Source organism: Squalius cephalus (assembly GCF_949319135.1).
Source record: "Squalius cephalus genome assembly, chromosome: 22".
Classification (NCBI taxonomy): domain Eukaryota; kingdom Metazoa; phylum Chordata; class Actinopteri; order Cypriniformes; family Leuciscidae; genus Squalius; species Squalius cephalus.
The window spans coordinates 23,474,936-23,490,516 of record NC_137143.1 but is presented as its reverse complement, the minus strand read 5'-3'; the positions used below and the strand labels follow the sequence as shown (position 1 = coordinate 23,490,516).

General features: G+C 37.2%; 2 protein-coding genes across 2 annotated transcripts in view; one reads left to right on the top strand and one right to left on the bottom strand.

Moving 5' to 3' along the window:
* Positions 1–15,535, top strand: part of cass4 (Cas scaffold protein family member 4) — a gene marked incomplete at its 3' end in the record, with an annotated part of 15,950 nt that extends 415 nt beyond the window's left edge. The window contains exons 2-7 of the mRNA XM_079857432.1: positions 9,992–10,393; positions 11,864–11,941; positions 12,458–12,571; positions 12,728–14,008; positions 14,933–15,013; positions 15,119–15,535. Coding sequence (XP_079713558.1) covers positions 9,992–10,393; positions 11,864–11,941; positions 12,458–12,571; positions 12,728–14,008; positions 14,933–15,013; positions 15,119–15,535 — 2,373 coding nt within the window. The remainder of the gene's footprint in view (positions 1–9,991; positions 10,394–11,863; positions 11,942–12,457; positions 12,572–12,727; positions 14,009–14,932; positions 15,014–15,118) is intronic.
* The window catches only part of alpl (alkaline phosphatase, biomineralization associated), a 343,644-nt gene that overhangs the window by 112,696 nt on the left and 215,367 nt on the right, over positions 1–15,581 (bottom strand). The window lies entirely within an intron of this gene.

Genomic DNA, 15,581 nt, shown 5'->3' with positions numbered 1-15,581 from the left:
GTTCAGATGTGGTGTCAGCCAGTAACCCTTGCCCTCACCGCTCTGAGCCTCATATATAGACCCCCAAATGTGCAGAGGGTGCCGTGTAACGTGATGCCGCTAACCCTGAGAGTGAAAGGAAGAGAATGGCACTTTATGGCTGTCGTTAACATCCTCTCTTCTTTTGAAAATAGGGTCGAGTTAAGTTGGAGAGGTTACAGGTTTGATGGGGGATGAAACTTCAGTTGTAGGTAGAAAATAGCAAATTTACTAAATTTTTACTTTATCTGATGCTGTTTTTGGTGAAGAGCTTTGTGTTGGACTGCTGGTCTTTATTTGTCACTTCCAACCCCAGCTGCGGTTCACTCCTTCATACGTGTAATATTTTTTACAATTTTAATACATTTTAAAATGTAATTTATTCCTGAATTTTCAGCATCATTATTCCAGTCTTCAGTGTCACGTGATCCTTCAGAAATCACTCTAATATGCTGATTTGGTGCTTTTAAGAAACATTTCTTATTATTTTCAGTCGAAAACAGTTGTGCTGCTGCTTCACATTTTTGTGGGAACCGCGATTTTTTTTTTTTTTGTTTGTTTTTTTTTAAGAATTCCTTGATGAATAGAATGCTGAAAAAAACTGCATTTATTTGAAATAGAAATATTTTGTAATATTATAAATGTCTTCTCTGTCACTTTTGAGCAATTTAATGAATCTTTGCTGAATAAGTCAAACGAAAAAATTCGGTAACACTTTTTTACAGTGTCCTTGTTGCATAATAACATGTACTTACCATAGTAATAATTATGCATAATTACATTCAAATAACCCTCAACCAAATCCTAATCCTACAGTAAGTAGGCTACATGTTGTTAATTAATATTACACAGTACTTAAATATATAATTACACTTTAACAATGACACCTTAAAATAAAGTGTAACACAAAATTCTTACCAAGACTACTTTAATGGTTGTTAAAGTTAAAGTTTCTCCCTCATTTGACCTTTTGGCCAATTTTGCGCTCTTCCTTATTTAGTGTATTTTACTCATCTGCGATGTGGAGTGACAACAATGTGTTTCAAAATCACACCCACAGAGTCTGACACTCACAACCAACAAGAGATTAAAATATTAAAATGTTGTATTCTTTACGCAATCTAGGCTATATCTTATAGATAGGTCCTTTATCAAATGGTTATGACCCTAAATTATTTGTGGAAACTTGATTTCCTTCAACCAAAACTAGTACCAAAACTCCCCCTGTGGTGAAAATCAAGTTTTTAATGTTGTTTGTGTCTATGTGGTGTTTTTAATATGCTTTAAGACAAACCATGTGCAAATTCATGTCAACACCATTGCTGTGTATTTTCTCTTAAAAACTGCAGTGATCTATTCTAAAGACTGTTTTAAAAACGCGGTTTGAAAGCGCGGGCGTTTCTTACGTCACAAACTACCTTGAAACCGATCACGTACGTGCCAGCAGGATTTTAGCAAAAATCGGGTGGATTTAGGCTTGCAATAATAGCGCGTGTATGATGTAGCCTATATTACGATGAACTATATGCCTTTCACCACTGACGTTCTGAGTTGTTCAAAGCGGGTCTGACTAACGGAAACATGGTTCATGTAACATTACATTAGCAACTCACTATTAGCTGTTTGATAACATAGTCAAGCAAAAGGCTAATCATTTTAATTACCATTGTGTGTCCGACGTTGTAAAGAGCGATACCATTTGTGCAGCATTTAACGTTACCTCAGTAAGTTAACCGAGTGAATCTCTGAGCTGACGTGAGTGGAGGCGGGGCTAATTTGCATATTCATTGTTCCAGGTATGCTAAATGAAGCAAGGGTGTAGTTACATTCAAGCTATTTTAAGGCATGAATAATTTGTTTTTCACAGAAAAAAACATTTAAATATGTAATTTTGGTGATCAAGGATGAGTTTTAAGGGATAAAATGATTGACTTCAGGGGGACTTTAAACGAAGACTTCCTTTTCAATAAAAATAGTTTAATCAGCATATTATTAGGTTACTTTTTGCATGTTGTACTTACACTATTTAAAATAAAATACCATAAGATAGAACTTATAATTCTATAAGTTCTATAATTCTTCATTTGTCATGCATGTTCACATTTATGTCTAAATTTAACACAAGAACAGAAATAGCACTGGCTAAACAACTAAAACTCACTCGGGGAATTTGGGGAAATGGATCTGCAAACGCTTGGTGACTTAAGCTTGATGTTGCCTCAGCTATAGAAAGACGCCAAAATTTGGTGACAACATGTATGCATAAAAAAGCAGAAGACATGGAGGGTCAGGAAATTGTCTTCTAAAAACGAAAACAAAACTTCAAAATTGTCCACTCATCAGTCCTCATCAAACCTGACCCTTTATTTACAATATATCATAATCACGACTGGGGTAATCTGCTGTTTATCTTTATGTTGAATCGTCTAATCATTGAATTGTGTAGATGTATGACATTTCCTGTGATGCATCAATTTCAAAACACTCAAATTTACAAAAGGGGAACTTTAAGCTAGTGTGACTGATAGTGATGATTTCACTCACTCACATGGAAACTCATATCTAAACATCAGTCAGTCATTATTAGCTCCTATATCCTCCCTGGAAAAATAAATAAATAAGAGTCATGTGAATCGATGGGTCCCAGGAAGACGTCTCTGAGAAACAAGAGGTTTGAATATGATATCATCATTGTTGTGAGACAGGAAATAGCAAAACAGACGATTTATAGATACAAAGAGTGGGGGGTTCATGTTCACTGACTTATTTCTTATCAATGCCTTACCATGGCCTATCCAGATATCACTAACCTAAACTAAGTTTACGGTAGCACTCTCATTTACGGTTAAATATTTTTTAAGTTGTAAAAATGGTTCAATCATCTTTTTGATTGGATGGAAGCAGATCTGAATGCAAGAAAGGGACGGAGTTTAGTGGACTAAATCCTCGGAGAAGCAGCATCATTAATCCAGTCTTCAGTGTCACATGATCCTTCAGAGATCATTTTAATATGCTGATTTTGTGCTCAAGTAAAATTTCTTATCAATTTTGAAAACAGTTTTTCTGCTTGTATTTTTGTGGAAACCGTGCTATATTTTTTTGAACAGTCATTATAATAGATATCTTTTGTAATGTCGTAATTTCTTTTAAAAAACGTTGCTTGGAAAGCAAGTGGAATTTTTCTTGACTGGACAATTTGCATGAAGCACATCTCAGATGCCCTACATTGTGTGGGAAAGTCTAATATTTCAACTTAACCAGCCAGCTTCCTGTCCCTGTGAAGAGACACACTCTCATTGCCTGTGCCAGTGACCCTGTGTGCGCAAATATTTACTGTAAAGCAATCCTGTCAAGCCTAGAGAAAATAGTCTTCTGAAATATGGACCACTTTGTCTAATCAACAGCAGACTCAAATATGTGTGTAATTAAAGACAAAGTTCACTTTTTTCTTCTTTGAAACATGAAAGGTGAAAAATGTTTCTGCGTGGTTTTATCCATGTAATGAAAGTCAATGCGGTCCATTGTTGTTTGGACCCCACTGACTTTCATTGTATGGACACAACTGGTTAAAATTTTCTTTAAAATATCATCTTTTGTTTTTCACAGTTAAAGAGTTAATGGATATTGCATTAGGAAGTTGTAAAGATGAAAAGATCTGACGTCTGTGGATGCGTCATTCCATGCACAGCTAGCATTGTTGTCTTGTACCTAATCATCTGCTGTGAAGTGCTGGTTTGACACTGAGGTTTTCCACCCTTCACCCTCATGGGTTGAGAGGTTAAAGTAAATGGGAAGCCATTTTCACATACATCACATTTCACAGAATCGCACTTCTGTTGAAGCGTACACTTAAGATTACTTCGAAATTGCAGAAGCGTCTTGTTCAAAGGAATGTATGTAGTTCTCTTGAGTAATGAATCTCAATTTCATTCTGAGTTTTGGTCATTGTGGGAGGAGCCTAACGTAATAAGTAAGATATAATGTAGTCAGCAAGTCAATAAACTCAACAGGGTGATCATCATCACATTATTTTAGCTTGCACAGCTAGTTACCAACTAAGTAATTGAATGGATATGACATATTCATTCATACAGAAATAATGAGATATTCCCTAAGTTTGGAAAGAATATTTTTGAAAGAAGTCTCTTATTCCAGGCTGCATTTATTTGATCCGAAATACAGTAAAAACAGTAAAATTGAGAAATATTATTACAATTGAATAATCTTCTATTTTAATATATTTAAAACATTTTTTTTTTCCTGTGAAGCAAAGATGAATTTTCAAAATCATTACTCCAGTCTTCAGTGTCACATGATCCTTCAGAAATCATTTTAATATGCTGATTTGGTGCTCTAGTAAAACTTCTTATCATTAATGTTGAAAAAGTTGTGCTGCTAAATGTTTTTGTGGAAACTGTGATAATTGTTCTTGAATAGTAATTATTTTACATAGATGTCTTTTACAACAACATTATAAATTTCCTAATTTCTTTAAAAAAAAAAAAAAAAAAAAAAAAAAAAAAAAAAAAATATATATATATATATATATATATATATATATATATATATATATATATATATATAAGTTTGTCATCAAAAAGGTAAAAAAAAAAAAAGATATGTATTTTTAGCTTTATCACCCAGCCCAAGTCATTTTAGAAAAATATAGCTCCGATTAACCAATCAAAATCAAGTTTTCCAGTAAATTGTGCAACAAATACTGTTCAAAACCTACAAATATAGATATTATCAATATGTTACAGCACAGCATGGTATAGCAGTTTTCATCTCACAGGAGAACAAGACGTGTCGAGAGAGAGGGTGTGAGACATGAAGGAGAGAGACAGCTGCTTCTTGAGAGCTGAGGCCAGCTGTCTGAGTCTGATCCGCACAAGCAGGCGTGTGCAGGAATCCCATCTGAATTTGACCTCCTTTCCCACTGTACACACGCGCATACTCCAAACACAAACTTAGAAATGTACACACTCAGCAATCTTCCCTTTTAAGACGTGTACTTTCATACACACCAGGGGCAAATTTAATAAACAGCCACACCATTTCAGCACAGTATTTGAGCACAAAAATCTACTACTTCGCTGTAGGAAACATTGAGAACAATGTTCAAAGCTATATATATATTTATTTTTTTCCGAATTATGTTAAGTATGAATAAATAAATAATTTTCGTGCTATTAGCATCACAAAACATAATGGCAAAAATAATGCTTTTCTTGAACAATCTCCCAGTCATCCATTGGCTGGGCAAACGGATAGCCCCGCCCCACAATCACTCCATTGGTTGAGCCAGTGTTTCTATGTCAGGCAGGTCAAGATGCTCAAACACAAACAGAACAATAATTTAACAAGATATACACACCTACATAGATCCCTCGTTAGCTGCTGTTTCTATGGGCCTCTATATGTAAGTGCTATACGTCTGCCAGGGTCAAAGCCGGTCGGTGAACACTCGAGAGCAAATTGATTGTGCGTCTGCAACCGTAGTTATATGCTTGTATAAATATCAATTTACTAGGCTACAATAGATTTAAGCAGAGAATTTTGCCAAACTTACACAGTACAAGACAAAGGCGTTAGCTAACATGACATTAAAAAGTTACCATAGTTTAAAAACCTGTAATATTGAGTTAATATATATATAAAAACACAAACCGAAAGGCTATTTCTTCAGGAATTTAAAATCTCAGTGGTTTTTACAACCAGAGGCTGTGTGATATTGTGGCATCTTGGAAATCTCATTGATTTTTACTGTTTGACGAGCATCTGAAATGTTGTCCGTTCCAAGATGGCGGACGCATCGACATGTGTGGAGCGGTCGAATGTGGCATCTACGTATGCATATCTATCCTCCCAAACTACGGATGACTTACTCCTTTAAAAATGAATTTTCAAAGTTGCAAATAAAACAAAGATTTTTGGTAGATGTTCTGAAACCCCTGCTATTTTTCTGTTGTGCTATTAGCACTAATACAACAACCAACTGTGATCAAAATGAACACATTCTCTATCAGTTTTATATCAGTATCAATGCGCTCATGAAGATATATAGATGACACACATAACCACAAGAAATACATATCTTATTTTGAATGCTGGCAAAACCACATAACTACTTTAAAGTATGTTGAGTGCAACTTTGAGTTTCGTTCTCATTTGCAGCTAAGTTCCCATGCACACACAAAGCATTCTGGCACAAGCCTTATTGTGCTTTGGTCTGTGTGGCTCAGAGTAGGAGGGCCTGCGGTTTGTTGTGGTCAGCGTGCGTTAACCAGAGCCTATGTTGCAGTCGATGTAGGGTTTGTGAGCGGAACAGGTGCTCAGTTTGTCATCCATGTGAGCTGAATAGAGGCTTTGTCACTGAGGGTCCGTTCATGAGCCATTTAAGGCAGTGCTTGTGTCTGCCTCTTATCAGCAGGGAGTGGAGGTTTGAGGAAGGAAGGCTGCTGTGTGCGTGTGTGTGTGTGTGGAGTGGGGGAACTGAACATCAGCTACACATACATGTACATTGCAATGAAGAGGAGGTAGTCACCTATTTCTGCAGACAGCTATTTATTTTAGCGGTTATATTTAGAAGTGATATTAGGGTGGCGGTTATATTTTGAAGCGTTATTATAGCGTTAATACGAGATCTGTTTACAGCACCTGCAAATGATTTTCACTTGTTTCTTATTAAAAAAAAGTGAATTAAAAGGATTAGATTAAATGTAATAATAAAAATAGAATTAAAGTAATATAAAATAGAATATAATATTTTTTTATATTTCTAATTACAATTTATAAAATAAAAATATATGATTATATCATGTGAAAAAGAAAGGACACCCTATTGAAATCTATGGTTTTGCGTATCAGGACATAATAGAAAATCATCTGGATGACAGCAGCTCTTAAAATGAGGTAAATACAACCTCAGATGAACAACAACACATAACATATTACACCGTGTCAGTTTGGGTTAGTTCACCCAAAAATGAAAATTACCCCTTGATTTACTCACCCTCAAGTCATCCTAGGTGTATATGACATTCTTCTTTCAGATGAATACAATCAGAGTTATATTAAAACATTTCCTGGCTCTTCCAAGCTTTATAATGGCAGTGAATGGCCGTTTATGTTTTGAAGTCCATCAATGCTTACATCAATGCTTATTAATTGATCATCAGCATGTGTGATCACCTCTATAAAAGCAGAGGTTTTGGAAGTTTGTTGGTCTGGAGCCAAGGAGGAAAGACATAATGATCTTATAGAAGCAATTGTTGCTGCCGTCAATCTGAGAAGGGTTATATGACCATTTCCAAACAATTTGAAGTCCATTATTCCACAGTAAGGAAGGTTATTCACAAGTGGAAAACATTCACGACAGTTGCCAATCTTCCCAAGAGTGGACGTCCCAGCAAATTCACCCCAGGGTCAAACCGTGCAATGCTCAGAGTAATGGTAGAACACCCAAGAACTACACCTCAGACTGCAGTTCATGTTCAAGTTCATGGCAGTACAATTAGAAAAAGATGGGACAAGTATGGCATGTTTGGAAGAGTTGCCAGGAAAGCCTCTTCTCTCTAAAAAGAACATGGCAGCACGTCTTAGGTTTGCAAAGTTGACTTCTGGGACAATGTCCTTTGGACAGACGAGACCAAAGTGGAGATGTTTGGCCATAATACACAACGACAAGTTAGGCGAACCGAAAACTAAACACAGCATATTAGCACAAACACCTCCATCATGCTAATGGAGGGCTTATGATTTTTGGCTTGTTTTGTAGCCACAGGACCTGGGTATCTTGCAGTCATTGAGTCGACCAATGTATACCAAAGTATTCTAATCTAGAGTCAAATGTTTCTAGTGTCCGACAGCTAAAGCTTGGCCGAAATTGTGCCATGCAACAGAACAATGATCACAAGAACACCAGCAAATCTACAACAGAATGGCTGAAAAAGAAAAGAATCAAGATGTTGCACTGGCCTAGACAAAGTCCAGACCTCAACCCGACTGAAATGCGGGGACCTTAAGAGAGCTGTGCATAAACAAGTGCCCACAAACCTCAATGAACCGAGCCAAAATTCCCCAAGAATGATGTGAGAGACTGATACTGTCATACTGAAAGCAATTACTTCAACGTATTGCAGCTAAAAGTGGCTTTACAAGCTATTGAATCATAGGGCATACTTAGTTTGTCACCCATTGCTTTTCCATTTTGACGTTATTTTTGTTAAATAAATAATGACACGGAAAATTTGTCAAGTGTTGTTGTTCATCTGAGGTTGTATTTACCTCATTTTAAGACCTGCAAACAACCAGATGATTTTTATTATGTTCTTTTGATTCGTTAAACCATACAATTCTAAAGGTTGTCCTTTATTTATATATAATATATGTGTGTGTGTGTGTGTGTGTGTGTGTCAGACAATACTGCACGCTTTGAATGACCTTACATTTCCCGAATGATGAAAAAGTAGTTGAAATCTAACCTGAACATTTAAACTGTTATAATTTAATCGGATTTGATTTGTTTTATGTCACTGATAATAAAGCTGAGTGACTGATAGATAGTTGTGTAACAGCCTGTGTTCATTCAAGGTATTCCTCCATAATGTGCTCCAGTGCTGTATGGGACGTGATGTTCATTTCAAGAATGTGCACTGTTGCTGCTGAGGAATTTGTGAGCACATGGGACGGGGTTTAAAGAGACGTGTGCACATACTACAAGCGTGTGTGTGTTGATGTGAGCTGAGCGAGTGGCTCTCCAGATGTCACACACATCAAATATCTTGTTTACTGTATGATTTGCAGGTGCAGGTGTTTGTGTTTGTGTCTGAGGGCCTATTTATAAATTACTGTACAGACATCTGAAATACGTGAGTATCAAACTCTGGAAACGCTATTGAATTTACAGTCTCGTATTTATGCTAAAAATGATTTGAATGGATTCATTGTCCAACCTGTTTCCCACCGATAAACAGTCTAGACCAGAAACCCAAATGTTGTATTTTTGGGATTTTAAAATGTAGACATATAAGGAAGTGTGTGGAAGATGTTTCCTTTTTTCTAAAGACAATTGTTGTAGGAAGTGCAAACCAAGCATGAGAAAGGCTTTTCATCCATACACCTGTCTTATTAGGAAAACTATAAGTCTCTTATGCTCATCAAGGCTGTATTTATTTGATCAATAATACAGTAAAACAGTGATATTATGAAATATTATTGCAATTTTAAAAAATTTTCTATTTGAATATATCTTCCAATGTAATTTATTCCTGTGATGGCCAAGCTAAATATTATGCATCCTTACTCTACCTGTGTCTTTAGTGTCACATGTTCCTTCAGAAATCATTATAATGTGCTGATTTGCTGCTCAAGATACGTTTCTTATTATTATCAATGTTGAAAACAGTTGCTTATACAATGTTTGTGGAAACATATACCATTTTTTAGAATTATTTGATGAATTGAAAGGTTTAGCATGTATTTGAAATCGGAATTTTCTGTAACATTAAATGTCTTTACTGTCACTTTTGATACATTTTTATGTGTCCTTGCATAATAAAAGCATTAATTTCTTTTAATTTTTTTTTTAATTTATAGACATAACAAAAGCATTTTATCAAGATGATACTGATACTGGTAGTATAATATTGCAATAAGGCAAAGAAAAAAGTATTTTGGCAAAGAAAAATATATTTGTGTTGGATTTGTGCTGCCTATCTGAACAAAGCGTCAGAGGATAACTAGGGAACAAGGATCACATGGATTCTTTCAGCAGGGCTACAAAGTCGTGCCTAGTTACGCATTGGCCCATTATCCTTGTCACACGAGGCCATTGTTTATTCAAAGCCAATTTCAAGAGAGCACTGCCAGCCGTGGTGCTTCTTCATTGTGTGTCATTGTCATTACGTGTCTTCGTCTGACCAGAACTTGTCATAAGGGACTAATCTCTCATATCTTCTGTTTCCTTCAGACCCTGTATGCCAGAGCTCTCTATGACAACACAGCCGAAACTGAAGATGAGCTGGCTTTTCGCAAGGGTGACATCATCATAGTGCTAGGGAAAAATGCGGGGAGCATCGGTTGGTGGAAGTGTTCTCTTCATGGACGTCAGGGCCTTGCACCGGCGAACCGCCTGGCTCCTCTTTCCCCAGCAGAGGCTGAGAAACTTTATACGAAATCAAGTGCACAGAGAGACTTCTTGAGCAACCATAGCCATCAGAACATCTATCAAACTCCAAATGCTACCAAGCCACCGGAGAATTCAGTTTATGAAGATATGAATACAATATATAAAGTGCCCCATCAAGCCAACCCTTCACCAGATAAGCCCACGGCACAAGAGGATCCAGAAGTAACCAGGTCTCCACATAAAGTAAGTCTCTCATTGGATCAACAGCACCTTTTCTATTACTGGGTCATGCTTATGTTTTATGCAATAGTTAGTTCCTGGGTTTGAATTTGATTGGCCCAACAGCACTGGAACTTCTTAAATTCACAGTATTGAGGCCATGAGGCCACGAGAGATGATTTGTGAATGACAGGGAAGTAACGCAAATGATGCGGGTAGGTCACATGACAATGACAACATGACGAATGAATAGACTTTATGGACCAGAACAAGCGTGCAGCCATTGTCTTTGAACTTCCATTTTTGCGGTAGCCCTGTATATTTCTATGGCATCGCTGTCAAAGAGTAGGCTAATTAGCTGGTGAAGTGGATTTACTTATTTTAGAGTTAGGGAAAGATGTTTGAAATCGGATGTCATAACAAATGCCAGTAGACCAGGAAGATTTTAAAACTAGCGGTTCATTCATAAATCTGTTCTGTGGAAATACAAACCGGAAGACAGAACACAACGAGCGCAGCTCTTAAAAGGGGCGGAGCTATATACAGTAAGGTCTATAGGACACCCAGATTACATTTATACTACACATATTCATATTATATAGAACATATTTTTCAACAGTCACAAAGTGTTTACTTATTCAAAAGAAGTACATACTCATACAGTCGTATGCTATTTCAGATGCAGCCACTATCTTTATGAGCGAGTCATTGATTTATTCACCCAACCGATTCATTCAAAAACAATGATTCGTCCAAGACCAGAATAAATTCATAATTCATTCAAAGGATTTCATTCTAAAACACTGATTCATGTAATGAAACAGTACTATTGAAGTGTGTCTCAGAGACGGTTGCAACTTCGCTGAAAAAAAGACACTGACATTTTTCAAAAATGTAAGTTACTCAATATTAACTTTGTTTATAGAACTGTTGTATAAAAGACAGATCTGAATATTTCGATAATTTAGTATACATTGAACTGAGGCAAACAACAAGCAAGGTCTCGGAAACCCCTGCTGGCAAAGAGTTTACAGATGGGGACCAGGGGCCTCTCTCTGCGGGGACAGGTATGTAGCACAGGGGCTTTATGAGCTCATAAAAGAGCAGCAAAGACAGATTTCAGACACCACTAACTGCAACCAGAAAATCTAGGGCTGAGGACCCCAGAGAAAGAATGAGAGAGGGGAAGAGAGAAAGACAGAAAGAAAGAGAGAGAGAAGTGTCTGTGCAAGTTACTGTGTAATAGGTGAGGTAACTGGGTGCACATGTTGCCCACTTCCCCTCCTGCTTCAGGGAGAGAAGTATTGCAGCTTATAACATGGCTTTAATTAGAAAACTGGGTTACAGGCCACAAATACAGTAAAGTGCACAGCACTTTCAAGGATCCCGTCTCGCAGTAAGAAGCGGGCCACGTGTTGCCACCTCCACAGAGTATTGAATTGTTTGTTTGCTGAGTTAGTTTTGTGACTAGACATACATTTTTGCTCTTTTCAGGCTCTAACTGCTCATCCCAGAACTGGTATAGAAATATATGATGTCCCAAGCCCGGTGAGAAAACCCTCCTTGTTCACAGTAAGTCCTCTTGAGGTTTTCTTTTTAAATCTGTTCACTAGTCCAGGGTTTTTTGTAGGGTGAAATGCAGAAATAAATAAAAATGTAGAAATTATATAGTTAGAAATCTGATTTAAAATTACAGAAAACATTTTTAATGTTTAATTCTGCTTTTTGCACAATTTATTGTACAATATTTCGTTTTAATTTAAAAAATAAAATTTCCTCAGGTTCATACATCTAATATTGATAGCAGGTAAAAAAAAAGAGATGTATTGTATTTTTTTTAATTAATTATTTGTTTTGTTTTCACATTAGTATAGTGACAATATCAAACCAGTTATTTGATTTTGGATTTTTATTTAAAGTGCTTTTATTTGGGGGTCCCAATTGAAAAGTTTGAAAACCTTCACACTAGTAATTTTTGGTTATACAATCAAAAGTTCATAGAGACAGTGATGGTCAGCTTTAGAAATACTCTGCAAAATAATATTGATAAAATTGAACTTCATAAACTGTGTAACTTGTCTTTTGAAGCCATCTACTCGGCAGCCTTTGGAAAGGGAAACATTACTGACGTCAAGCACAGAGTTTCATAAAAGTTATGAAATGCTACAAAATGCAAGATGCCCGACTGCAGCCAAGAAAAAAGTAGGCGTGGTAAACCCTGTACAGTAACACATAAAAACACATTAAAAACATTCAAGAAGTCTTCACTGATGTAACCCTAATGCTGAAACAAATCAATTTGTGAAATTTCAGAACCATTTCTAACTGAAAACTTCAATACTTTTGCTTCTATTTTAGGTCGCCACTATACACCCATTAGTGTCCCAAGACCCCAATTATGACATCCCAGTACCCTCCATCAGTGAGGATATTCAAAAGCCTCCATGTGGTTTTATTAACATGCCGAAACCCTCTAATTCTGAATGGATTTATGATGTGCCTCTCTTCCCACAAAAACAAGGATGTGAACCTGGTTATTTCGGAACCATGCCACCCAAAACTATTAATTCAAACAAGCCTCTTTATGACACTTTGCCAACACACAATTGGCCTAAAAGGAATCACGGTGTCGTCCAGCCCCTCTATGACATCCCCAAACCGAGCAATGCCGTGGTGCAATCTTGTACAGACACTGAGAAATCAACAAATTCATATATCTATGATGTCCCACCTAGCCTTATACAAAAAGAGACCCCTGTAGTGTTACCCAAACATCAAAGCCTTCCTGAAGTGGACTCTTTTAAGAGCCACGAACCCCTTGACTACAGGGGTAAACCTGGACTCATGGATGACCAACTTCAACATTGGCCCTCAAGAGACAGGACAATGTCCAGGCAGCCTGTGGAAGGGATGATTAGAATGGACAATGAAAATAACAAAGATCACCAGAGGAGCTCAACGGTGTCCACTTCCTCCACGGCTTCCAGTTCTTCCAGGAGCTCTTGCGACTCCTTCATGCTGAGTTCTCCGGAACCCGAGCCCTTGCGTGAGGTCACGCTTTCACAGGAGGAAGCTGGCAACAGGTTGCTTGAGCTGCAGGAAGTGGTGTGCCAATCCGTGCCCAAGCTTATGCTGTTCGTCAGCAGCCAGTGGAGGAGCAAAGAGCACCTGGAACAACACCTCCATAAGATCCGCACGGCTGCCGAAGACGTGACTGACTCCGTCAATTGCTTCTTGAACTTCGCCTTGGATGTCAGAGGGAATGCGCAGCGGCTGACAGACTCTAACCTCCAGACCAGGCTCCTGAAGCAGCTCTCCATCGTCGAAGACTCAGGCTTGATCCTTCAGCAGGCAGCAAGCACTCTACGAGATCTGGGCTGGCTGCTGGATAAGCTAGTTCAGGATGCCGGCCATTCCCAGACGCCTGACCACCTGGAGCGGTTTGTTATGGTGGCTCGGACCGTACCAGAGGATGTGAAGAGACTGGTGTCCATCCTGATCGCAAATGGAAAGCTTCTTTTCAGAGTGCCGACTAAGGAACCAGACATGGTGGAGGATGTAGGCTCATCTAAATGGAGAAGTAAACGTGAACCAATGGTAGACTCAGGAATAGATGAGAGTGACTATGTGCAACTTCAGGTAAGCAAATCACACTACAGGCTACTCTTATTAACATTAATTGAGTTAATGAGTTATATTAATAATAAAAATGCTGTTACTCTAAATTTTGGATCCATACCGATAAGCCCATAATTATTTGCATGTTATGGCCTATAACCAATAAATGGATGATTTTAAAAAGTTTTTAAATAAAATATTAAATATAAATAAATGAAATAAATTAGAAATAAAATGCTAAAAACTAATAAATCAATAATTGTAAATGCTACAAGTGAATTTAAGCATCACAACATTGCAATGTACAGTATGAAAAATGGATATTCGTTTTGAGATTTGACTTGCATTAATGACAGCAAGGGTCATCTACATGCGTGATAAATTATTATTATTTTAAATCTGTAATATCTGCTGATATGGTGCTGATATATCTTGCATCCCTGCTACAACAACTAATGATTACATTTTTGTATGTAAAGTACATTTTACCATAAATCAATATCATTTGTATATATTGATAGAGAGGGTAATTTTTTTTAAATGTTTTTGAAAGAATTCTCTTATGCTCACCAAGGCTGCATTTATTTGATCAATAATACAGCAAAAACAGTAATATTGTGATATATATATATATATTATTTTATTTTATTTATTTTTTTTTAATGTAATTTATTCCTGTGATGGCAAAGCTGAATTTTCAGCATCATTACTCCAGTCTTCAGTGTCACATGATCCTTCTGAAATCATTCTAATATGCTGATTTGCTGCTCAACATTATTTGAAATAGAAATTTTGTGCTTTTGATCAAATGAATGCATTCCTAAAAAAAAGTAAACTTACTGACCCCAAAGTTGTGAATATAGTATAACATTGAATAAATTATAAGACATGAACAATAATATTGTTTACCTAAATATTTTAACCAATGTTATTGCTTTTCAACAGACAAAGATAGAGTTTGACCAACAACCAAAACCAGCAAAGAGCAGCTTTAAAAAGAAAAACGGTGATAACTTGAAAAAACAGGTAAAAACGTGTGACCCTCCCAGTACAGCTCCCAGTATTGTGTTCAAAAACTTATATTGATTTGGACTTTCTAAACAATTTCATTATTTTTTGTGTCTTCAACAGGTTTCTAAACCACAACCCGTTAGCACAACCTCCAGTCCACTCCAACCCTCCAGGAAGCCTTGCATCTCTGATCACTGCCGGCTATATTTTGGAGCCATTCAGAAGGCCATCAGCGTGTTTAGAAGTAGTCTGAATGATGGCCAGCCCCCTGAAAAATTCATCTCCCACAGCAAGCTGATTATTATGGTAGGCCAAAGACTTGTGAACACTCTGTGTAGTGAAGAGAAAAATCGAGAAGGCAACCGGGAAATGTTGTCTATGAGCACTCAGCTGTGTGCCTATCTCAAGCAACTGGCCATAGTGACCAAGAAGGCAGCTGTGAACTTCCCTGACAAACTGGCTGTCCAGGAGGCACAGGACATTGCCAAAGAGTTGGCTCAAAGGGTACAACACTTCAGAATGTCGTTGGACGTCTGAGCAGCAGTTTTGCCATCTGGTAGCCCGGTTTATCGTGAGAAGTGGG